This window comes from Trichomycterus rosablanca, chromosome 1, assembly GCF_030014385.1.
Source record: "Trichomycterus rosablanca isolate fTriRos1 chromosome 1, fTriRos1.hap1, whole genome shotgun sequence".
Lineage (NCBI taxonomy): Eukaryota > Metazoa > Chordata > Actinopteri > Siluriformes > Trichomycteridae > Trichomycterus > Trichomycterus rosablanca.
Genome location: NC_085988.1, coordinates 86,831,758 through 86,856,441, shown reverse-complemented (window position 1 = coordinate 86,856,441; position 24,684 = coordinate 86,831,758). Strand labels below are relative to the sequence as shown.

The 24,684-nt window shown below is 39.4% G+C and overlaps 1 protein-coding gene across 1 annotated transcript in view; it reads right to left on the bottom strand.

Moving 5' to 3' along the window:
- Positions 1 to 14,262: 14,262 nt before the first annotated feature.
- Positions 14,263 to 24,684, bottom strand: part of LOC134330789 (scavenger receptor cysteine-rich type 1 protein M130-like) — a 38,035-nt gene continuing 27,613 nt past the window's right edge. The window contains exons 8-27 of the mRNA XM_063012083.1: positions 24,307 to 24,588; positions 22,461 to 22,772; positions 22,031 to 22,342; positions 21,631 to 21,945; positions 21,223 to 21,548; positions 20,618 to 20,942; positions 20,214 to 20,528; positions 20,062 to 20,127; positions 19,643 to 19,957; positions 19,487 to 19,543; positions 19,240 to 19,395; positions 18,819 to 18,909; positions 18,462 to 18,511; positions 18,308 to 18,382; positions 18,042 to 18,107; positions 17,006 to 17,083; positions 15,009 to 15,071; positions 14,844 to 14,909; positions 14,673 to 14,732; positions 14,263 to 14,493 (exon numbers count right to left, since the gene is read on the bottom strand). Of these exons, the coding sequence (XP_062868153.1) occupies positions 14,408 to 14,493; positions 14,673 to 14,732; positions 14,844 to 14,909; positions 15,009 to 15,071; positions 17,006 to 17,083; positions 18,042 to 18,107; positions 18,308 to 18,382; positions 18,462 to 18,511; positions 18,819 to 18,909; positions 19,240 to 19,395; positions 19,487 to 19,543; positions 19,643 to 19,957; positions 20,062 to 20,127; positions 20,214 to 20,528; positions 20,618 to 20,942; positions 21,223 to 21,548; positions 21,631 to 21,945; positions 22,031 to 22,342; positions 22,461 to 22,772; positions 24,307 to 24,588 (3,416 nt within the window). The 3' untranslated portion in view covers positions 14,263 to 14,407. The remainder of the gene's footprint in view (positions 14,494 to 14,672; positions 14,733 to 14,843; positions 14,910 to 15,008; positions 15,072 to 17,005; positions 17,084 to 18,041; positions 18,108 to 18,307; positions 18,383 to 18,461; positions 18,512 to 18,818; positions 18,910 to 19,239; positions 19,396 to 19,486; positions 19,544 to 19,642; positions 19,958 to 20,061; positions 20,128 to 20,213; positions 20,529 to 20,617; positions 20,943 to 21,222; positions 21,549 to 21,630; positions 21,946 to 22,030; positions 22,343 to 22,460; positions 22,773 to 24,306; positions 24,589 to 24,684) is intronic.

The following is a 24,684-nucleotide window of genomic DNA, read 5'->3' as shown; positions in this document are numbered from 1 at the left end:
TTTTCCTAGGAATATTTCTGAGAATATAGAATAGATTCCCCTCTTTTTGTGACTATGTCACAAACTCATAAGTGATTAATAAAGTCTTAATGTAAGAATGATTAATATAATTGCTTAATATAAATGTTACATGCTATCTGCTTGTTCATCCTGTCATCCCCCAGGGGTGGGCAAAAAACCCTCAGGCCCACAAGAAAATTCTCATGAGCTAATTATCAACCAATTTCTAATTTATGGAAAATTCCACACCCTACCCATCTTACCAACTGACCTACCTGATGCGATAGTGTACTCGTCACCACAGGTTCAGCACAGGATGACTTACATAATAAATGATTACATATAAAATGAATTATATGATTAAGCCTATCAGACAATCATTCCACCTTGATTAAATGCTTCAAAATTTTTCATAAAGGAAAGAAAAAAGAAAAAAAAAGAAAACATTTGAAAATCACCAGTAAATATCATTATACGAGTAAGATAAATGTGAGTAAATATTTGTGTAAATGATTATCAAATACGTAAATATAAAAACCAACTACTCAAAAGACATTAAATCATCAAAAACTTCTATCAACTTGAGTGACAAGATGATCAAAACAAAAACTCTGAGTTAAAAGAAACTTAATAGGTAAATTAAAAACTATTTACATCAATTATTTAACACTTTAGTTCTTTTCATAAACAGTAGTACTGATACCTGATTCTCGAACACCTGTTTAACTTTTCCCCAATTTAACTTATCTAAGCCACATCCAATCTTAGACATGCTAACATGCAATACACCATGTGTCACTCAGTGGGCTTTCAGTTTTATCAGACTTTGAAATTTCTAGGTTAGGTGAGCCTTTGCCATTTTTGACGTATGTTGGTGCTCGGAGTGCGGGCACGCCCAATCAGCACTCGTCCCACCTCACCGAGGCTTAGAAACACCCTTCCTCTATAGGTTATCTAGTCTACAACAATTTTCTGCAACACAGTTGTTATCCCCAGGTCTCACTCTCAGTCTCTGGATCTCGTGCAGGTTCCAAATGTCACTTTGGAATCACACAAACTCACAGTTGACTTTTTCACCAGTTACTGAGGTGAAAATCTGTCTCATTAAATGTTCTGGATTTTGGTTCAAGATGTACTTTATTACAGTGTTCAAGGTTTTTTTTCAGTTCGATCAATCAGCTATTTCACACCGTCCAACGTCAGTTGGCTCGATGACGTCCTCTTCTTTTATCAGGTACCCCTCTCCTGGCTCAACATGTTTAGGTGACCTTTATGCAAAAACTCTCTTGTTTTTGTGTGGTTTTGGGCAAAATGACAAGCTCACATTGCCCCTTTAATCTTGCTCTGTGTTGTGTGTCAGGGCTGGTTTCAGTTGGTTCTGGCACTCTTCTGCCATGGCTAGCGTGGATCCACGTGGCTCTTTCAGCAACCTTGACGACGGTGTGTGTCGGTAGGAGCACTTGGAATGGATCTAGCCACCTCTTGGCTTTCCAGCTTTTTCTCCTGAAGTCTTTCCTGAACTCTTTCACCATCACTCAGTCACCTGGTTTCAGATCATGTAGATAGGTACCCATTGGTCCTTCACCTGCCTGTGAACTTCACACAAAACACAGGACAGGTTTCGCAATAACTTAACATTTTACTCTCACTCACCCATGAGTGGCCTTGGAGTTTCTCTGGGCCCGATTCCTGTTTTTGGAGGCCTGCCAAATAGGATCTCAAAAGGGCTTAGGTTTGTTCTTCCCTTATTCTGGTTCTCATATACATTACTATCACTGGCTGGGCCTTAACCCATGTCAGCTCACTATCTGCACAACTTTTGGTCAATTTGTGTGCGCCATTTTCCTGCTCCAAAGCCCCACAGGCTGGGTGATGGGCACAGTAATGTTTTAAATCAATTTGTTGTTTAAATCCATAAATCAAATACTCACGACCTGCTGTAATGCTTTGTTGACAAATGGAGTACCATTGTCATTGCCAATTCTTTCACCGATCCCCCACCTTTTGGATTATGTCAGTTATAAGTGCCTTTGCTACTGCACTAGCATCCTGTTTTGATGTTGGCAATGCTTCAATCCATTTAGAGAACATATCAATGAAATCAATCTGGAGATGCTGAAATGGTCAATCAGCCGGTGGTTGGACACTTTAAGGAGTTTTAATACGTTATTTGTTTTGCAAATCATGCAGCGTTCACAAAATTTTTGGGAGTAATTAGTTAGTTAGTAAAAAGTAAGCTAGTTAAGCCCTTAGTGTACTAATGTCTTGAGATACTACCTGCATCCCTCCTTTTTGACACATGGTCTCGACCATGTGTCAAACTATTATAATCTACAATCAATTTTTTTGGGAAGACACAGCTTACCAGTTGGACCATACCAAACCTCGTCCTTTTTGTTACACCCAGCTCGCTTCCACTCTGCCTTTTCTTCCGCCTTGGTGAAGGACTGGATGGCTGTCAGGTCAGCTAAAACAAAAATCATTTTTACACAACGCAAAATATTTATCTACTGCACATTTCACTGCTGACTTTTTTTTTTCCGGCCATGTCTGCTGCCCTGTGAAATAGGATCAGAACATGAGGTGTGAGCTTTACATTTACATACATCAATAGCTTTGGGAAATAGGATTCCATCCAAAAGTGCAGAAATTGGGTTGTGATTTGTGATAGGTTTACCTAAATAGGTCAAAAGCCTCATGTACTACTTCAAATTCATATCTACTGACAATGAAAATGTTAACAGTTTTTCCCTTTAGCCAATTTACAATGCTACTAATTCATCAGCTTCAGCTGATAGATGAGATGTTAGTGATTTTGCTTTAATGGTTTAATTTTTTTGTCATTACATTATACCCCACACAGCTTCTTCCTGTTTCTGTGCTTCTGTATAAAGATTCATCAACAAACAGCTCCATATCTGGATTTTGGAGTTTCCTGTAAATCTGGTCTAGGAAAGGAAACATCATTAACAACATTAAAACAATCATTTGGTTCACCTTCATTTTCTGTAGGAAGAATATTATCAGGATTAAATACATTACATATTTCATTGTAATATTAGGCATTTCAAGTAATACATTGTTATACCTCAGCCATCTGGCTGTTGTCATGTTATCAGTTTTTTTGTTTCTTTGTTTAGCAATTGAGAAACATAGTTTGGTATCAACAAGGTTGAATTTCAGTAACTTACTAAGTGTATTGAATCATTTACCACTTTTTTTATTCAGCTGGCACAGCTCTCAAACACATTGGAGACCTGCTTCTATAAGGTCTAAATTAGCTAAAAAAATATTTATTGGTCTTAGTTTACCTCCATGACCCTGGAGTAATACTGACGTCATACACCCTCCTTATTCATTCACTGTCTGAGTGAATGGTCTGTTTGGATCCGGTATTCCCCGTTGTTGTCTTCAGAGCTCTTTTCAATGTTTCAAAGGCCTTGTCCGCTTCGATGTTCCAACTAAGTGCACTGTGGGCCTGTAGGCCCTTCCCATAAAATCACATACCTTAGAAAGACATTAGTTGCTTTTTTTGTGATTAACATGGGATTTTTTCCAAATAGCTCCTATTCTGCCATTTTCTAATCTTTTACCTTCAACAGAGATCAGTTAACCTAGAAATTTAACTTAATGTTTTACTAATTGTAATTTTGAATGGCTGTCTTTATCTTTGCTAGGTGGCATAATAGTTTCACTGTGTCATTTTCACATTGCTTCTTCGTTGGAGCTGCCAACAAACAACCATTCACTGTTGACCTTTTTGGACACAACCAATCATGTCCTTTGTACACATTTGTACACAACTCAACTGTCCTCTCCTCATGAGAGACATAGATCAACTTAATACAGAAATCAGACATTTCGCTTATTCTCAATCACCAAAGTATCCACAATGTCTGTTCAACCATCACACGACAACAGTTCCAACCCTCAAGGACCCAAATCACTTCAGTGATCATTACAACCTTTATACAGTGACACGTTTGGGACCCAGCCTTTTTGTCAATCAGTTGTGGTTAGCCTTCCCTTTCATCAATTCTAAACAAGTCAACTTCAACTTCGCTCCTACTTCTACTCCAAAACAACCTCAGTCTTATCTAAGTTTCTAAAACACTCCTTTTCATACCGTTCATCTGACTTCCCCTCTTGGATCCATTCAGTGCAATGCAAATCTATGTTTTCACTTGGTTAGTAAGCAAGTAAGCGTGTTCTGTGAGCTTCAGATTCACATAATTCATGCTGTGGTTGCAGAGTTGCCACAAATAAACATAAAGTAAGGGTCTAATGTTCATCATTACACCCTGAAAGGAGTTATGTTGGGTAATTTGTCAGTTTCACTGATCAGGGTAATACCTAATTTTTCACATCAGATCTCGCCCCAGTAAATTCACTGGACAATGATCTGACAGTAGAAAGGAGAATTTGAAAGGCTCAAGGCCTAACAAATGGCATTTTGACAGCACTGAATAATATTCAGTAACCATGACTCCTGATGCCCCAACTGAATACATGAATCTTCCACTTTTCTTTGGAATGACCTCACACTCATCAGTTCTAATGGTTGAACTCCCTACTCCTTAGTCTACCAAAAACTCTATCTCAGTTCCATTCACAAACATTGAAATCATAGACATTTTAAGGTTCAGAATACTTAACATATGTTCCTTCAGGAAAATACTTTTGTTCTATATGTTTTATAGCTACTTGGATCTTATCATTTACATTTAACAGGTATTTAACAAGTGCTAGCTTAAGCAATTCTTCTTTGCGAAGCATAGACAATTCTGACTCACCAGACCCTTTTGGTTTGTCCTCAGTCCGGTCCTCCTCCATCATTCAGTCTTCTCCATAGTTCTCAACTCTTTAATCATTTGTTGGGCCAGTGTCCTTCTTTTTTTTGCAAATGAATCATTTGTTATTGTCCTTATGACTCCAGGTCACGTTTCACTGTGTGACATTGTCTGTTGTCCAGTCCATTCTGACATGTGAAATGTCCACGCCCAGCTTCCGACCCATTAGACGTCTGAGTTCATTTGTGGTAGGTCTCAGCTCCGCTCAGAACTTTTCTCCTCCAGCTTCACGAGGATCTATAAGTTGTTGGGACACCTCAGGGATGTCGTTCTCCGTCCACGGACGATGAACCACCATTACATGTCCATCAGGTCCTGCTACTTCAATCATGGGAAGTGTAGCATGTCTTTATGGTCCATCTTTATTCTCCTTCAAACGATATTCACCAGTCGAGCGAGTGTGAAGGGAGGAAAACATGTTGGATTAGAACAGGTCCTCTCTATCCTCACTGGGCGGGTCATAGCTGAGCTTCCTGCTTCAGGTTTGGAAGGCAGGTCTAGTAGATTATGACGTGGAGATCTTGGGCGGTGCTGTTCAGGAGGTAGAATAGCACCCTCATGGCTTCTTGCCTCAGCTTCCTGTTGAACTTGCGCTCGTCTCTGTGCTGGAGGACACAGACCGGGACACCAGTCTAGGTCTGGGTCTGAAACAGATTTAACACACTAGACATCAGCTTTGTTAGTTTTACATACTGCTTGTAATATATGTGCACGTTTCTTAGACTCAATAACCCACATACCAAAACCATCACATTCACATTCCTTTTTCCTCTCTCTGTTTTTCTTTTTTTTAATGATAAATTTTTAACATTTCTAATTGTCTTTCACAAAACCTACCTTTGGAAGAAAAAACACACTATTTTATCCAAATTCAAATTAAGTCAATGCTGCTTTACCATAATTAACATCCATAAACCACACATTTGGTTCATCATACACATCTAAGAAAAATTTCTGTTTGCTTTTGCCACTCCCCATTATGCCTTTTGTGTCAATCCACCCAATTTTAATTGTCCGTCGTGAATCACTCTCACACACCTAGATACCTTGGTATCTTTAAAATTAAATACCCCGTATTTAATTTGTGTGCTACCTCAACACAGAAATACACCCAGTACTTCGTTAAATATACCCCATATTTAACCTCTGTGTCTACCTCCTAAACACATAAATACGCCCCGTATTTCGTTAAATATACCCCATATTTAACCTCTGTGTCTACCTCCTAAACACATAAATATGCCCCGTATTTCGTTAAATATACCCCATATTTAACTTCTGTGTTTAGTACCCTGATGACTTGCTTTTTCTCCCGGGAGACCCATTCCACGAGGTTCGTCAACCTGTGGCAGATTTTCTATCTAAGAAATACTGCTAAACCGAGTCAACATCCAATCGACCCTTCCTGGACCCCGGACCAAGTCAATACCCCATTGACCTTTAGCTGGCCCGTGCCCATCAACAAAATCTAAGTCAAAATTTTGTTACTCTCTGTGATTCACACCCGTACAATTATATTAAATGTTTAATTTACTTACTTTCTATAAAATGATAGTAACCCCGGGACCAAGGCGGCAGACGAAGTCTGGTCCTGCAACGCAGAATGCCAATTGGACGTTTTAGATGAAGTTAAGTCCTTCAGGATACCGACGCCTGTATCCCCCAGAACTTCTCAGCCGTCCAAGGAACGGGGTCCCATCTGGTTGGTGCCATGTTGTCGTGGGAATTCAAAATAACCCTTAAAGATTGACACAGACAACCGGGATAATGATAAAAGCAAATAATCAATTTATTACTCAGCTGAGGACCAATCTCACTGCAAAGGCTCACACAGCTTTACAGAGAGAAAGGGCGACTCCTGTCTGCCCTGTCGCAGTATTTATACCCCGCTTTACTGCCCCTTCAGGCTAACTCTTCTCAGCAACCCAGCTCAAGGTCAACTTTCCACACCAAACTTGCTTATCATCCTACAAGAATAGTCAGTTTGTTAGAAACATGGCGTACTTCCACAAGAATGCACCCGTATCAAAACCCCGCGTGCACTCCCGCACACACAATCCTGACACCCATGCATTCCCACGGAAGCAAGAAGCCCATGCCAAGGTCAACATATCTCTGCCCCTAAGAAACCTTCCAAAAGTCTCTTCTACCTCTGCTAATTGAACTAAGTTTAATGCAAATAACTAATAAAATGGAACATTTCCATTCACAATACTTTTTATAATTCCTCCTTACATCACTTCTTAGTTTATCTTTAATTATTGTTTCACTGTTTATGATGTAATTATTGATGCACTAACAGGTCAGTAAGGAAATGTTTACTGAGGGACGTTCTGTGGGTCAATCTAGATAAAAACATCAGCTAAATGCTGTAAATGTTATAAGAAATTATTCATGAATATACGAGCCATTAGCAAAGACTTCAATATTAAATCTTGTTAATTGTAATAATTTATTTATTTTTATTTTTGAAATACGGAGTTAAAATATGATGTACTGAATAACTTTTTTTTTGTGTGTGAACAATTGTTTTATTGTTTTATTGTTTTCAAAACATACATATTGACATACATACAATTAAGAACACAATCACCCCCCCCCCCCCCCCCCCCGGGTGTGTTGGCCAAAAGATCAAATTAATAAAATGAAAATGAATATAATAAAAAACATAAAATGAAGACAGCACCAAGTAGGGCATATAAATACAAACACTAGCTCCATAAAACAAAGTAAGCTTATTACAAACAAATATGGCATAGAAAAAGAAAAACAGCTCTAACGGGAGCCTAGCATGCACTCCATTGATTGGAGCGCCTTTTTCCAGCCATTAATGGTTCTTGAATGTGCTCCATGCATACGGGCCACCGAGAGTTCCAAGGAAATTATGTCTAGTGTAGACAAGATCCATTGCCGTCTTGAAACAACATGAGGAGGCTTCCACCTGTTGGCTAATAGTTTTTTTTGCAGATGTTAAAGTACAGAGCACCATTCGCTTCTGCTGGACTGAGAGATTAAGAGATGAAAAATCATTTAGAAGAAAAATAGATACCGAGCATGGAACATAATTGTCTAGTAAGGCTGAGAGATCGGTGGCAACTTGGCACCAGAAACTGAGGACCTTAGGACAGAACCAAAAATAATGAAGAAATGTACCTAGCTCCCCTGTAGAACACAGATCACAAATTGGTGATTGAGTGAGACGCATATGAAATCTTCTCACTGGTGTAAAATAAAATCTATGCAGGAATTTCCAATGTATTATTTGGTGATCTGGATTTCTTGAAGACAAGTAGATGGTTTCCCATGCACTATCTGCAAAAAACTCCGGATCTTCCATTGTAATATCTCTGGACCAGACCAGGCTCACCCTTAATGGGGAGCACGAGGCCTTAAGTAGGAAGGTATAAGTGTTAGCAACTAAACACGACCTCTTATTAGGGTTCACTACTTTAAGCATTGGATGTAACCGCAGCTTAGAGCTTAAGGGTGCTCCATAGGCCCGAAGTGCTGATTTAAGTTGCAAGTACCTATAGAAAGAGTTATTAGGCAAGTCAAATTGTTCTTTAATATCCTGAAAGGATCTTAATCCATTTTCATCAAAGATATCACCCAAGACATGGACTCCTCTGCTTTCCCAACTGATACAGCTGAACGGAGAACTTTCTATTAGCAGATTATGATTATGAAAGAGTGGAGAGTGATAGTGCCACTTGACCTTCAAATCTGATTGATTAGTGATTACTCGCCATGTTGATATGAGATGTGATATTATAGGTCCGAAGTATACTTTGCAGTATCGAATAGGAACATCACAGAATACAAGATCTTGTAACCTGTAAGGAGCTATGAGCGATTCTTCCATTGAACGCCAACAAGTTGATATATTCTGATTTAACCAGACTAAAATGGGTCGTAGAATGAAAGCTTGAGCGTATATCTTAAAATTCGGGAATGCGAGACCGCCATCAGACTTGCATCTTTGCAAGGTAGATAATTTTATCCGGGGGCGTTTGCCATTCCAAATATATGATGATAGAATTTGAGAAAGTGTAGCTCAAAATTCAACTGGGGGAGGTAAGGGAATCATGTAACAAAAAATTATTTATATATAATCATTTTCACCACCGCAATCCTGGCTTGTAGAGAGGTAGGTAGTTGTGACCAATTATGAATATTACACCTAATTTGCTTCAGTATAGTATTAAAATTTTTGTTGATTATATGACGGGTATATCTCTACCCCCAGGTATTTAAAATGACCAACCACCGGGACAGGTATTGGGAGGGAACTAGAGTCTGATTGAAAATGTAATGGGAGGAACGCAGATTTATCCCAATTTATCTTATAACCGGAAAATTTACCAAACTTATCAAACAGACTAAGCAAGTGAGAGACCGAAGTTACTGGGTTGTCTAAGAACAGCAGAATATCGTCTGCGTATAAAGAAATATGATGTTGGGACTCCTTTACTCTAATAGGTAGGCTTGGAGTCAATTTGCGAACAGCTTGGGCGAGGGGCTCTAATGATAAAGCAAAGAGGAGGGCTGATAGGGGACAGCCTTGGCGCGTACCACAACCCAACGGAAAAGGCTCTGAACATTTATTACCTGAAAGGACCATTGCCGATGGATTGGCGTAAAGCATTTTTATCATATTAACAAATCTATCACTGAAACCAAATTGTTCTAAGGTGATCCATAGGTAATGCCACTCAAGTCGATCAAAAGCTTTCATGGCATCAAGCGACAGTATAGCCCAATGGGACTTAGAAGTGTCTGCTGAATCAATAATATGTAAAAGCCGTCTAATATTATCAGCTGCTGATCGTGATTTTACAAAACCTGTTTGATCACAGTGAATGATTGTTGGCAATATTAGTTCTAGTCGTCTAGCTAGTACCTTCGCAAATACTTTAATGTCCACATTAATAAGTGAAATTGGACGGTAGTTACTGCAGGAAGTTGGGTCTTTGTACTTTTTAAGTAACAATGATATTATCGCCATGTTTACGTCCCGATGGAATTCTCCTCTAGTTATCGCAAAATGAATCATGTCTAACAACAGGGGTCCAAGCTCTGTCCAAAAATGTTGATAAACTTCCATTGGAATCCCATCCCAACCCGGTGATTTTCTTTTTTTCATGCTGCCGAGTGCATCTTGCATCTCTGTAAGAGTAATATCCTGATCTAAATGGGATACCTGATCAGTTGAGAGTCGTGGAAGGTCCAGGGTTTGAAAGAAGGGCGAGTAATCTATAGATGTACTATGGATGTCCGATTTATATAGCTCTGAGTAAAAACGATGAAAAGCAAGGTTAATTTGTACCTGGTCAGTAAGAACTGTTCCATCAGGGGATCTAATTGCCGCAATGTTGGAGAACTTCTCATCGCTGCGAAGTTTCATTGCTAAAAGATGGCTTGGTCTACTTCCATTAAAATAATAATTCTGCCTAACTCTCTTGATAAGAAATTCTGCTTTTTCTCTTAAGAGTTTGTTAAGCTCTATCCTAACTAAATCTATTTCTTCTATCTTATCAGTCGAAATAGAATACTGATTGGATCTCTCCAGCACAGCAAGCTTGGTTTCCAAGTCCGAGATTCTCTGACGACGCATTTTCTGCATCCCGGATGCGTATGCAATCGAGTTATCCCTAATAAATCCTTTTACAACACCCCACAGGACTCTCGGATCCTCAACCGACCCCTGATTGAAATTAAGAAATTCCTTTAACTTACTGGTGAATTGTAAACAAAATCCTTCATCATTCAACAAGTTTGTATTAAAACGCCACCGAGGAGCACGAGTATTGCCTGTGGGAAGCTGTAATTTGGAGAAAATACCGTGATGGTCTGAGAGTGACATTGGCCAGATATTAACTGTATCTAAAGTAGATATCAGAGAATTGGACATAAACAGAAAGTCTATTCTAGAATAGGATTTATGTCTTGATGAGAAAAAAGTGTACTGTCTTGTGTCCGGATTGAAGTATTGCCAACAGTCTACCAAAGATAGTGTGGTCATCCATTGATTGAGCTCCAAACTAGCCGCCAACTGATAAGAAGAGCAATACTAGATCGGTCTAGTTTGTGATTCAGGACAGCATTCATATCCGCTCCCACTATTAATTCACAATCTGATAGATTGATTAGGTATGTTGATAAAGAAGGGAAAAAACTCGGGTCTCTTGGAGTAGGGGCATAGACTGAAACAAAAGCTAATTTCTTATTTCCTATTGTTGTGGTAATATGTGCTATTCTTCCTTCTTCGTCTTCACCCTGGCCCAAGATCTCAATTTTTAAAGTCCTCTTTACCAATATAAGTACTCCTTTAGTTGCATCAGCAGCTGCTGCATAAGCAGCAACCCTATAAAACTTATTGCTACATCTATGGACAACTTCTTTCCTTAAATGCGATTCCTGAATCAGGGCAATGTCAATTCCTTTTCTGTGCAGAAAATCTAAAAAACCAGTACGTTTAACAGGATCATTCAGACCATTAATATTCCAGCTCAACACATTATAAGCCATAAAAAACGAACACAAATTTAAATATATACATTTCCATAATCTTCAAAATTAGAAACCAAAAGGAGCTAAATGTTACAGAGTCACCATTGCACTGTCTACCAACACACCGTCCGTACCCCATCTTAAACAATAAGCCAACACACCCAAAAAAAACAACCCACCCCTCTAAACACGAACTATCGCGGACTGGCCAACAAACAGGCCCATGTCCACAACCCACCCATATCCAGACCCGTGGCAACGACATCGACCTAGCTAGCAGTCACATCCCAAAACCCCGACATCCCCACATCTCCTATCATTAAGAGCACAAAAGGGAGCATAGTCCCATTAAAGAATAGCATGCGTAGTATTAACGAGAAAAATAACTCAATTGTAATCGTCAGAACAGTACGTAAAGTTGCTCATATCTAGTTACCGGTCAGCCCTCATGAAGAAACTGCATCTGGGTCCAGAAACCGCCGAGCGTCCTCCGGAGTGTGTAACAGGTGCGTTTCCCCGTTTTGAATCACTTTGAGAACCGCTGGATATAGGAGAAAAGACTGGACACCTGCTTCTCTCATTGCTTTCCTCACCGCGCTGAAAGCACTGCGTTTCTTGGCCGTTGTTGGAGAGAAATCGGGGAAGAAACTCAGATTCGAGCCGTTCCATGTCAGCTGGCCGGAGCGTCGGCATTCTTTGAGGATGAGATCCCGGTCATTGCAGCGTAGCAACTTGAAAATGAAAGCGCGAGGTCTGCCGTAATCCGTTGATGCTCTGGAATGAACGCGATGAGCTCGCTCAACTTCCAGCTCTTGGTTAACCAGCGCAGGTAGCCAAATCGGAAGCTGCCTTTTGATGAAGCCGATCGGGTCATCTTTCTCAGCACCCTCCGGGATACCGACAATGCGCAAGTTGTTACGCCTGCTTCGGTCCTCCATGTCGACCACTTTCCGTTCTAGGGCCTCCAAACAAGTCGAATGCTCTGAGAGAAGTTTCTTCTGCTCTCTTTGCTCACCTGTAAGGTAATCAAGCTTCGAACACATGCTCTGGATCGTGGACATGTGTGTTGCGAATTCCCTCCTTATTACCGAAAGTTCAGCTAATATCGTTTGCTCTAAACGAGCGAGGGGATCCGCCATGTTGGTCTGAGGCAGCTGAGAATCCGACTTCACCTTTTTCTTTACAGGAGACACATTTGGTGTAAGATCCAACTTTTTTCTACTCGCGGACATAGATAACAGTATTAATCACCCGTCTGTAAAAATAAAACAGGACCGAACTCACAAAAAAGGGATGAAATGGGGATGTCGTATGGGGAGCTCTAGCCAACTGCTGCCGAGTCCATGTACGGCGTCACGTGACTCTGTACTGAATAACTTTATAAACCAAAATATTATTGAAGTATTAAAAGACTTGAATTGTTATTTTTATTTGAAGACTATTCAAATGTAGAATTTTTTTACTGTTTTATTGATTTTTTGTGTGTTAAAATTCTCATCAATAGCTGTATCCTGGTCGGTGTTGTGGCTTGTCCAGTTCCACCCGGAAACACTAGGAGCAAAGGAGGAATAAGCTGGACAGAACGCTGATCCATCACAGGTCTGCACCTAATGTCTAATATTTTAATGAATGTACTAATAACTACATATAATGTTTTCAAAGACAGATCAACCGTCCCTTCAGTACCAATCACCCGTGCTGATTACAGAACTTACCTTCAGGCAAGATGACTTTATAGGAGTTGAAGATCTGTGTTAGGTGGTTGATCTCGCTTCTTCTAGGTCTGTGGGCTTGTTTGAGTTGAGTAAGAATTTCACACAGAGTCAGGAATTGTCTTTTATCACATCTGAGAGGCAATCTCTCATTCGCTTTATTTTCTCAAAAAATATAATAAACAGTTACAAATGAAACACAGAATATAATAATTCTTAAAAAGGAAACTTATATTCTCCTCTGAGAATTCTACTCTATCACACAGACTATTGCTGAGAAATAGGCAAACAATATCTATGTCCCTATAAGCAATATAACTCACACAATGAACCTACAATGGTCAATAACTCTATGCGCTAAGCAGTCAAAGAAATTAAAGACAAAACATACTCCTGAACATTCCTTTTTATAGCCTCATAGGCTGAGTTAGCATTGAGTAAATACACTTTGGTTTGAAGCTAAAACATGTTCAGCAAGTATGTTTAAACATTTTACACTCATTAACTATGTACAATAACACTGATTTTCTCACACCACTTCCTTTACCAGTCATTCATTCTCATCGTTGTTAACCCATGGGACAGATCATCTTCATAACATCTGTGTGGGTTAGCTCTGTGAGGGGGATTTATTTGTTGCATGAAGCACCGGCTTGCCTCAGTTCCTTGAGTTATGTGCTGTAGGTGGCTCAGCTGCATCTGCAGAGTATTCGCTAGGTTGGGGTGGAAGAGCCATCCTGTGGTTTGTTGAATTCTCTGCCAGGTGTCGATGAGCTGCTGTTTAATATGCATTATCTCAAAATTCAGCTGAGCAGCCACATCTTGCCTTGTCTGTAGTCTTTGCTTCCGTTCAGCAGTCTCTAAAGTTTAATTGGCATATATATACTGTATACAGGTAAACACAGATTAGCAACTTTTAAATGTATAAAAATAAAGTGTTAGGTCACGTCAGGTATAAAAATATTAAACAACCTAAAAGTTAATTATAATAAAATATAAACATTACAAAATATTAATATCAAATATGTAGAATTTTTTTGTTTTACTTACAGCAAATTGATTTTTTTTTCTTAAAATGTAATAAAATCTTCATGAATGTAACAAACAGATCAAACATAAAACATACAAAATAAAAATATATTATAAGCTGAATCTTTGTGTTAGCGCACTGTGGCTGGTTTGGTTACAGAATGTAAAATAAAATTTGGGGAAGTTTTTACCCCCCGTGCTCGACTGAAACGTTCAACACTGAGATCAACAAATATTCAGCTGAATAAAATATCAGGAGCTGAAGCTGTTAGAAAATCATTTCCTGAGGTTAGAGATGTTATGATGTCATTTCCTGAACAAAGACATTGGGCGGCGTCTCTGGGTCACATGGTCTGGGTCTCTCTGAGGCTCCTCCTCCACGTCATCATAATCTGTAAAATGAGTAAATTGAGGTGTTTAAAATCAGGAGGAGGCTGAAATGTTCCTCATAGATGATCAATAATGGAAGCAAACTTTCACTCTGCTGCCTGTTCACTTTATTTACAACATTTACTCCATCCTCCTTAATCATGCACATTTCACACACAGCCATGGAGCTAAACCAACCCACCTTCTGCACCTCCTACTTCCTGTTCAGCACCCATCACATCATCATAGTCCTCTGATTCCTCTATTAGAGCAACATGAGAAGAGAATTGATGATGGTATTAAGAAACTCAACTGAATTCTTACTGCATTGATGCTTGTTTCAAATTCATTTCCTCCTGTCAGAGAAACAGACCTGTTATCAAGTTTGGCTTTGTTTCCATGGTAACAGCATCATCATGGTCCTCTGGTGGTGTTTCTTCTGCCAAAATGTAGAGATCAATACCATGAAATCAGTCATGATGTGGTTCAGAACTCTTTTCATGCTTGAAGTTACAATATTGTGATATTATTGTCCTACCTGTCATGATCTGGGACTTCTGATCAGCTGTAATGGCGTCATCATAATTCTCAGCTTCGTCCTCTACACCAAAACACCCAGATTTCAACTTTACTCAGGTACCAGTTCTTAAAGTTACAGGGGGCCAGTAAAGCTCCACAAATGCTCTACAGGAATCTCTCCAATCACAGTGGATTTAATGATTCCATTTTCATCACATGAATTCTGATCTTATAAAGTGTAGTGAATGTAAAAATCCTCCCTCTAGATCAGGGGTCACCAACCTTTTCGAGACCAAGAGCTACTTCAAGGCTACTGAATAATGCGAAGGGCTACTTGGTGATACAAACTTCCTGAATAACATAAAGTTGCACGGTTCACCTTTAATGATATTATTATTATTAATATTATTATTATTATCAATATTCATATATATGAACAGACTGTCTGATCATATGTTAATGTTAATGATTCCTCAGAATAATTATTAACAACGATTTACCATGGTATAGGAAACATATATTTCAACATGTAACATTATTTCTCTCTATTAATCTAAATCTGTCAGAGCTATCACATCTTTGATATTTTTGTAAATATCTGTCTTGACAGTTTTGTATGAATGAGCACATATGTAGCACATATGTAGCATTATAAATATAAAAGGATTCTTTTTAAAATAAGGTTTGTATGAGGTAAGGGACGTTAATTTTGTATATAAAAAATAGTTTGACATTAATTCATGAAATTATACAAAATTTTAATAGATTTATTTGCACAATAAAATTATTATACAATAAATATTGTAGTAGGTGAGGAAGATTGATTGTTTGTATATAAAAATGCTTAAAAAAATGCTTGAGATCTTTATAAATTTATTCATCTCCATTAAAATTTTTTGACAATTCTTTTCATTCTTTATTGATACTTTAAAAATAATGGAAAATAAATACTAACGTTATTTTGAAAAAAAATATGGTTTGTAGTATTTAATGTGTTTGTATAAAAATAGTTTGACATTAATCCATCAAATCATTACAAGACTTTAATGGATTTATTTGTCTGTAATAAGTGCAGAGTAAACGTCTCCTATGTTTTTCTGTTAGTTTGATGACGCTCCCTAACTCGTTAGATGAAGTGGGAGCTTGATAACGGTTTCATTATAACCTTTCTGTAAATAAATACATGTAATCTTAAATTGACCATAAAATAGTTTTTGTACTGTAGTATGTTGCCTACTTTTATCTGTGTAAGAAATCATAAATAAAGTGAGTGTTAGGTGTTTTTTTAACCATTTACAAAGATCGAAATGGCGAATGTTAAACGAATGTTGAATATTAAACTTTACCGCAGTCAGATACCGTCCTGTTTGTACTTATCACTACCTGCAACATTTTAGAACAAATCATGTTTATTATCAGTTATGTACGATTTTTAAAAAAATCTACGATGTACAGGGAAGTTTTTGTAACACGTACTGAAGCGTCTCTCCACATTCCTCCAAATCATTGTGAAAATATTAAGTTTTTTTTTCGCTTTTCTTGTGTTTTTTCATTATTATTTTTTCATGGTAAAACCCGCATCTCGCTCCGTATTGTAGCTGCGCATGCGTAGCTCGCTTGTCTCAGGGTTATGCGCACGTTTTAAAACTCCGCACGCAGACAAGATCAGAGCTCACATAAACATCAAACAGTTTTGTTTTTTAAATTTTATATTCAGTTTTGTCATTTTCAAATCTACACCAATGCAAGTGTTATTGATTCAAAAAGAACAGCAGCACAAATACAATTTTTAGACGGAGCTCCATAGTCACTAGTGCTATTTTGGAACATGCCCCGCGGGCGACTCACGTGGTCCCTGCAGGCGACCAGGTGCCCACGGGCACCGTGTTGGTGACCCCTGCTCTAGATCTTAATAAATATAAACACACTACAGCAGAACCAGTGTACAAAGTTCTTTACAGTATGGAGGATTCATTTCTACAGCTTTCTAAAAGAAATCACTAAACAGAAGCTCACCGGCTACGTTATCAGGGATCAGTCCAGCAGTCATCACATCATCATAGTCCTCTGGTGTGTCCACTCTCCTCGTATCACCTAAATCACATGAAAACAGAGGATCAGATTTTGGAAGACTCATCCCATCTACTGCACTGATTTTAAGTTAATTGTTTTTAGTTGGAAGGTTAGAAAACCTTCAGTTAAAAACAGTTAAATATTTTCTTTTGTACCAGTTACAATAAATAAAGTTTTTGTACCAATTAAATTGTAATAAAGTCTCCTGAAGTGGTTTTACCAGAATGTATTTTAATGCATTTATAATTAATTTTATTTCACCACAATTTAACTTAGCAAGGTTTTGTTTTTTTCCACCAGTAAATCAGAGCTGTTTAAGATTTTATTGAGATTTTAATTGTTTATAATTGATGAATCTACTTGAGGTAATTACTATTATTTACTTGTTTAAATTCTTGATTATTTTGGGGATTGTACTGGAATATGAGACTTTATTGTCTGTCACCTCATCTTAACCCACTTGCTTGTTTTTCTGCTCACTTGAGAGGTGAGGGTCACCCTGACCCGCTTAAGAAACTTGCTTTTCACATATTGACGCAGATGTTACTTATTAGATCTTCACATGTTTTAGCAGTTACTACAGGCCGCCATTTACACTTGCTTTGTGCATCTTGGTGAACTTAAGGTTCTGGGAAAACCGCAGGATGTTATCAACAATTCCCAGAATAACGGTCTGAGAACAGAGCCATTATTCCTGGGTGGATAAAAGACACTTAGGTTCTACATTCCTACAATCATCTACATTAACTAATTTAAATAATATAATCATATTTAATATTAAAAATACAGGTTATTACCAGGTATGTTTTCAGGAATTGATCCAGCAGTGATGGCATCATCATATTCCTCTGCTGTTTTTACATTCGCTGTATCACATAAATCATATAAATTCAGAACATTTGTATAAACAGATCAATCATCTTTATTTAATCATTAATATTAAAATAATAAATTGTGATAATTTAACAAAGTTACAAACTTATCAGGTCATTAGTTGTGACGGCATCATCATAATACTCGGCTTTATCTTCAAACCCAGATTTTACTAAAAAACAAAAAGCATCTCATAACTATTTTTTAAAATTATTTTTAACAACAAACTACATTTACTTTTGAAGAGAATTTTATGATGAAAGAAAAAAGCTGTGAACTCCACTAAGATGCTACGAATACAAACTAACACAACAAAGAGACCAAAATGAACAAGTCAGGATAATGAACAAATCCACCTTCCAGATCTTTTACCTGAGAGAAGCTCCTCATCCACATCTTCATACCCAGAATGCTGTGATTCAGAGAGGAGACTTCCTGTTGAGAATTTAATCATTTACATTTTTTCAAAACAAATAAAAAATATAAAGAATAAAGCTGATGTTAAACATCACACATACAGCTGGAAGTGCTTCAATATGTTTATACCCGCTTTTCTGCTTTGTAGACATTAAATAGCTTTATTTTCAGATTTTAACCATTCTTGTATGTTCTGGAATATTCATTTACTGTCAGTTCTTACTAACAGTTCCTGACAAACAATAGTTATGATCGAGTCAATTAAGGCCTAACTACTTAGTTAAGGTGCGGGTTCATTATTTTCCTCCTTATTATATTATAATGTAATTTTCATTCAACATAAATTAATCACATTTATATGCACCATTGTGTTTAACTGTCTGCAGCTAATGTGTGTTTTTACTTGAAATCTACAAAATATGTAACCTGGCCACAGTGTCCAGATTTATATATTAAACTTTATCACTTACCTCTTTCAGTGTTTTGTCTAGTCGGGTATCGGTGATCTAGATCCTCATAGACCGGCTCAGACACAGACTTATCCTTATTATAGAGACCTGGCAATGGAGACAAGGTAAAATTTACTGTGTTATATAGAGTAAATACACACTCAGTAAAACATTGTATTCATGATCATTAAATTATAATCTGAACAAGTTTACGACTGTAAATGTCCATGAACTGAAACAGTACTGCACATGCTTTCATCCATGCTTCCATCATGACTAAACAATTTGAGCAATTGAGGGTTAAGGGCCTTGCTCAGGGACCCAACAGTGGTACCTTGGTGGTGGTGAAGCTTGAACCAGCAACCTTCTGATTACTAGCCCAGTACCTTAACCACTGAGCTTCCACTGCCCTAGTGTTACATCTCTGAATGTTCCTACCTCTCCTGAGTCCTCTGTTCTGGAAAAACATCACAACCAGAAGCACTAAGGCCAGGAAGAGCAGCGTTCCCAGCAGGATCAGGGCCAGTGGAGGGGTGGATAGAGCAGCTGCTGATGGAGGTTCTGGATTGGCTGTTCTTTTCATTGTTTGTGTCACTGCAATTTAAATATAAAGGATATTTTTGTAGATCATAACAGAGTTTATTTATTAACGTGTGTATAGATGATAGAAAGTAAAATATTTTACCTGCTTCAGTGATGATGGTGGTTGTTGTGGGTGTAGTAGTAGAGGATGCTGATATCTCTACATTAACAGAAATGTAACAAACCTTTTATATTTAGTAATAAAAGAGATAAAACTGTAATTGGATTTTATTCCTAAAAGTAATCCCACCCCTCTGACCTGCACATGTGACTCCAGCATCCTGTTTGTGGGTGCAGTCTGTCTGGTACTTCAGGGAATGATGACAGTTCCACAGGTGAATCTCGTCTCCTCTACACTTCACTCTGTTCAGCCAGATGGTTCCTTCACCAGCACCAAAGGTAGCGTTCCTATCAGCACTCAGTGCTCCACCACAGCCCAGCTGCCTGCAGACCACCTGAGCATCTCTGATGTCCCACTGATCATCACAAACGCTTCCCCATGTAGCATCATAATAAACCTCCAGCCTTCCAGAGCAGCTTCCCTTTCCTTCAATCAGCCTGAGAGGCAGGTGATCTACACCACACACAAATCACACATGAGGAATCACAACAACACTAACACACATCACACATGAGGAATCACAACAACACTAACACACATCACACATGAGTTCTTACTGGAGCAATATCTCAGGTGGGAAGATGGAAGACATGATCCATGAGTACGTACAGATTTTCCATCATCTGCAGGAGTAATAATAATAGTTTATTACATAATATATTTTCCTATTGGACTTTTCCATAAGAACCAGTACAAAATGAAGAGAAGCTCGACCTACCTGAACATTTAATGTGAGCCACCTCAGCGCTACTATCACACTCGTTCTGTCCCCATGGTGAAGATGGACAATGAAGCAGAGTGGAATCATGTTTCCTACATTTTACATGATCCAGCCAGTTAGGAGCAGATTCCAGTCTTGCTTTTGTTAAAGATAAACTTCCAGTTCTTCCACAGTTCAGCTCTCGACAGATTACACCCGCTGTACCATCGTCCATCCCATTGAAACACACATTACCCCAGGTTCCATTGTAAAAAACCTCCAGATTCCCCTCACACCCCCCAGTGAGTCTGATTTCTTTAAATTCTGGAGGAAAAAGTTGACTGATAATTATTTAATGCTATTAATGTATATAAACACTTATTACATCTGTATATGATGAAGAATTTCAGTACCTGAACACACCACCCCGACGTCCTCTTGGTGTCCACATTCATTCTCCTCACAGACCTTAAATCTGCAGTTCCACAGGGACGTCTCGTTCCCCTCACACTCCACCTTATTCAGCAATATGGACCCAGTTCCAGGACCAAACCAGGCTGGTATGTGGGTACTGAGGGCCACACCACACTGTAGTTCTCTGCAAACCACCTGGGCATCTTTAATATCCCACAAGTCACCACACACTGTTCCCCATGAACCACTGTGGAAAACCTCCAGCCTTCCTGCACAGTCTCCACCAGAACCAACCAGCTTGATGGACCTTTGACCTTGGTTATAAACACACACACACACACACACACACACACACACACACACTTTTTCATTGCTGTATTTATTATTGCAAATGAAATGGGTTCATGCTAATTTTCATCCTGTAATTGATTATAAAAGTCAGAACAGAAAATATTTGATGGAAACCTTAACATTTTAATGGTTATATATATGGAATGGTGAACCTGAAGGTGTTACCACAAACCATCAAATGTATTCAGCCCTAAATATATTCATTTAATCACTTAAAACTTATTATTATAATTATTATAAATAATATAAAGTGTTTACCAGAGCAGGTGATGGACAGCAGTTCTCTGGAGCTGCAGTTAGCAGGTTTTGCACTGCTGCAGTTCCCCAGATGTTCTTCACTTACAGAGCAATTGAAAGCTGTTCCACATGTGTGGTTGTGTTCAGTAGTGGATGGAGAGGAGCTGAAGTTCAGCACAGACCCACAGCTCAGCTGTCTGCAGAGCACAGAGGACTCAGCCAGACTCCAGGAGTCCAGGAGAACCTTCCTCCAGTCCTGTCCAAAATAAACCTCCACCTCCCCCTGACACTCACTTCCTCCTGTTAACCTCACTCGTCCATCATGAAACGCCAGAGAAGAACCTGAAGAGAAACAATAAATCAAGGTTCAATAAGGAAACACAGTTTCTTCATAAACAGGTCCTACACCACTTTAACATCTCACCAGTACAGATAACTCCAGCATCCTGTTTATGAGAGCATGCAGCTCGACTCCATGATGAGACTGGACATTTGGACAAGTGGGTCTCGTTTCCCTTACAATCAAACACATCAGACCAGATCTGGACGCTCCCCTCCCCAAACCGGTCGGCCTCCAGGACAGCCACAGCACTCCCACAATTCAGATGGGCACAGAGGACACTGGCAGCTTTCATGTTCCAGCTTCCAGCACAAACTGTTCCCCAATCACTGAGGTACTGGAGCTCCACTCGACCAGAACAGGAGTCTGGACCGTCCACCAGCCGAGCCTCAGTGTGACCTGAACAAACAACTGAGAGCTCAGTGATGAAGGAAATGTGATTAACAGTGACACTGAGACTGAGAAATAAATCAGGATACTTCACCAGAACAGATTAATCCCACATCACTGGAATGGGAGCAGGTGTGGTTGGTAGGTGATGTTGGACAGAGGTGAATCTGAGACTCGTTTCCTCTACACTGAAGCTCCTCTGTCCACACCTGATGTTCTCCTCTACCAAAAGCAGCAGCTCCCAGCACCTCCACAGGAAGTCCACAGTCCAGCTCTCGACACACAACCTCTGCATCCTGCTGGTCAAAGTCAGCATCACACACTGTGGTCCAGGTCTTCCCAAGAACCACCTCGACTCTCCCGGAGCATCGGTGAGAACCATCAACAAGCCGGGACTTTCTGTGTTCTGTATGTTTTTTATTATGAAAATAAAATATAAAATAACAAGCAGTAATTGTATAACTCTAAATTAAATATTGCCCAAACTTCAGCATTATGTGAGACATGCTTGTTTAGCAGTTTACCTGAGCAGATTACTCCAGTGTCGTGATTATGCTGACAGGGGTATTGTTCCAAACTCTGTGATACACAACTTTTCAGTGCAGACTCTAATCCACTACAGACCACATTATTCATCCAGATTGGTCCTGATCCTGGTCCAAAGTGAGCGTTACCCAGTGCATCTACAGCCTCTCCACAGTCCAGCTCTCTACACACCACTGCAGCTTCTCTAATGCCCCATTGACCTGTTTCACACACTGTTCCCCACTGTCCAGCATGAACAACCTCCACTCTCCCAGCACAGCGACTTCCACCATCCACCAGCCTCACACTTCCTGTAGAGCAGAGGAAGAGAGAGATTTTTAGGTTCATTGTAAAGTGAAAAATATTTGCTTCTTCCCACTTTCATCTATTTTTGCGATGTATAAAATCATCAAACTACCTTTAATATAAAAACATGCATAAACAAGGATTTATTGAAGTAAAAAATGCCAAAGCCATTATTGTCATTGCTAAGGCTCTGTGACTACAGTAAACCACAGTGAGAGCCATTATCCACAAATAGAGAAAACATAGAATAGTGGTCATTTTTCCCAGTAGAGCCGGTCTACTTAAACTTCTGACCCACCCAGACAAACCCCGCCGATAAAAAACAGGACCCAAGGTGCAGGGCACAAACAAAAACACCTAAATAAGACTAAGAAGGGGGAAAAGCCCGAGGTGGGACACTCGACCGTGGCCAACTAACCAGCTACTCGGTCCACCAATCAACTGGCACACAAGTCATGATCCTGGACGCTTATTCCCCAAAATGTAAACTAAAAAAAGGGGGGGGTGAGGAAAATAACAATTTTAGAAAAGGAATTGACTCGCGGGTCCGATTCTGCCGAAGAATCGAATGCAGAGATATTCACTTGTCTACCAGCGTTGGCTTCCAACCCGGAAGCAACGGAATGCGGTAAAAGCGCAACTTTGCGTTATAGATAGGGTGGCCAGACGTCCGGCTTTAGGTCAGACAGTCCGGTTTTTCAGCTGCCAGTCCTTCGCTCATGCAACGCTAGGACAGACACTTAAAAATCCTCCTTTTGGAGTGAACTGGTTACATTTTTTATCAATATTATCTGTCATTGGCTCAGGTACATTTCAAAACAAATGCGTTGCATTTCATTGGTTTAACAGCCTCATTTGACTGCCTATCTTGGCTTGCCCACCACTGGCCAAACGCAGAAGGTCTGCCCTCTAAATGCTAGTCTGTGATTTGGTGGTTGAATTTTGCCCACTCGCTCGGTTCTGCATACACCTCTACTTGAGTCAATCAGTAAACTTTTGGAGGCAGCGAGGAACAGACTTAAATATCAAAAGTAGACACAACATTTGGTGAGTAAAACCGTCATTTGTTATAGAAGTCAAAAACTCTGTTATATGGGTTCTGGTTTCATTCTGTGTGTTGCAGTATCATGTCCCCCTGTTCCTGGTATGACGTCCTCCTTTTGGGGGTGTGATGTCCTCCTTTTTGTGACTATGAATGTGGCCACCCTAGTTATAGATAAACACGACGAGCACTCTTCTTTAAGAAAGTAAGGAGTGATCAAACGCACAACGGCCGACTACCTTACCAACTGAGGATTGACTCAGCACAGAGTAACGTGCTTCAATAAAAAGGACACTTGCAGGTGCTGCGAGATAGCGCTAATCAGTGCTATGGCTTTTGGGAACTATAGTCCGCTGGCCATTGGAACGGGACGATCTATCCTTTCAGCTGCGAGAAGCTCTGGAGAAAGGTAATCAATGCGTTACAGTTACAGTCAGTGTACACGATTCCACAATAAGAAACATAATAAGATAACCTGGGAAATATTCATCTCTTACCAGCACACACTAATCCCACATCACTGGAATGGGAGCAGGTGTAGTTGGTAGGTGATGTTGGACAGAGGTGAATCTGAGACTCGTTTCCTCTACACTGAAGCTCCTCTGTCCACACCTGATGTTCTCCTCTACCAGAAGCAGCAGCTCCAAGCACCTCCACAGGAAGTCCACAGCCCAGCTCTCGACACACAACCTCTGCATCCTGCTGGTCAAAGTCAGCATCACACACTGTGTACCAGGTCTTCCCATGATGCACCTCCACTCTCCCAGAGCAACGAGAACCTCCACCAACCAGTCTGACTTCTGAAATATTATCATTTACATAAAATATGAAATAATTAAAAATTAGAAGTCAGGTGGAATGATGGATAGTAGTGG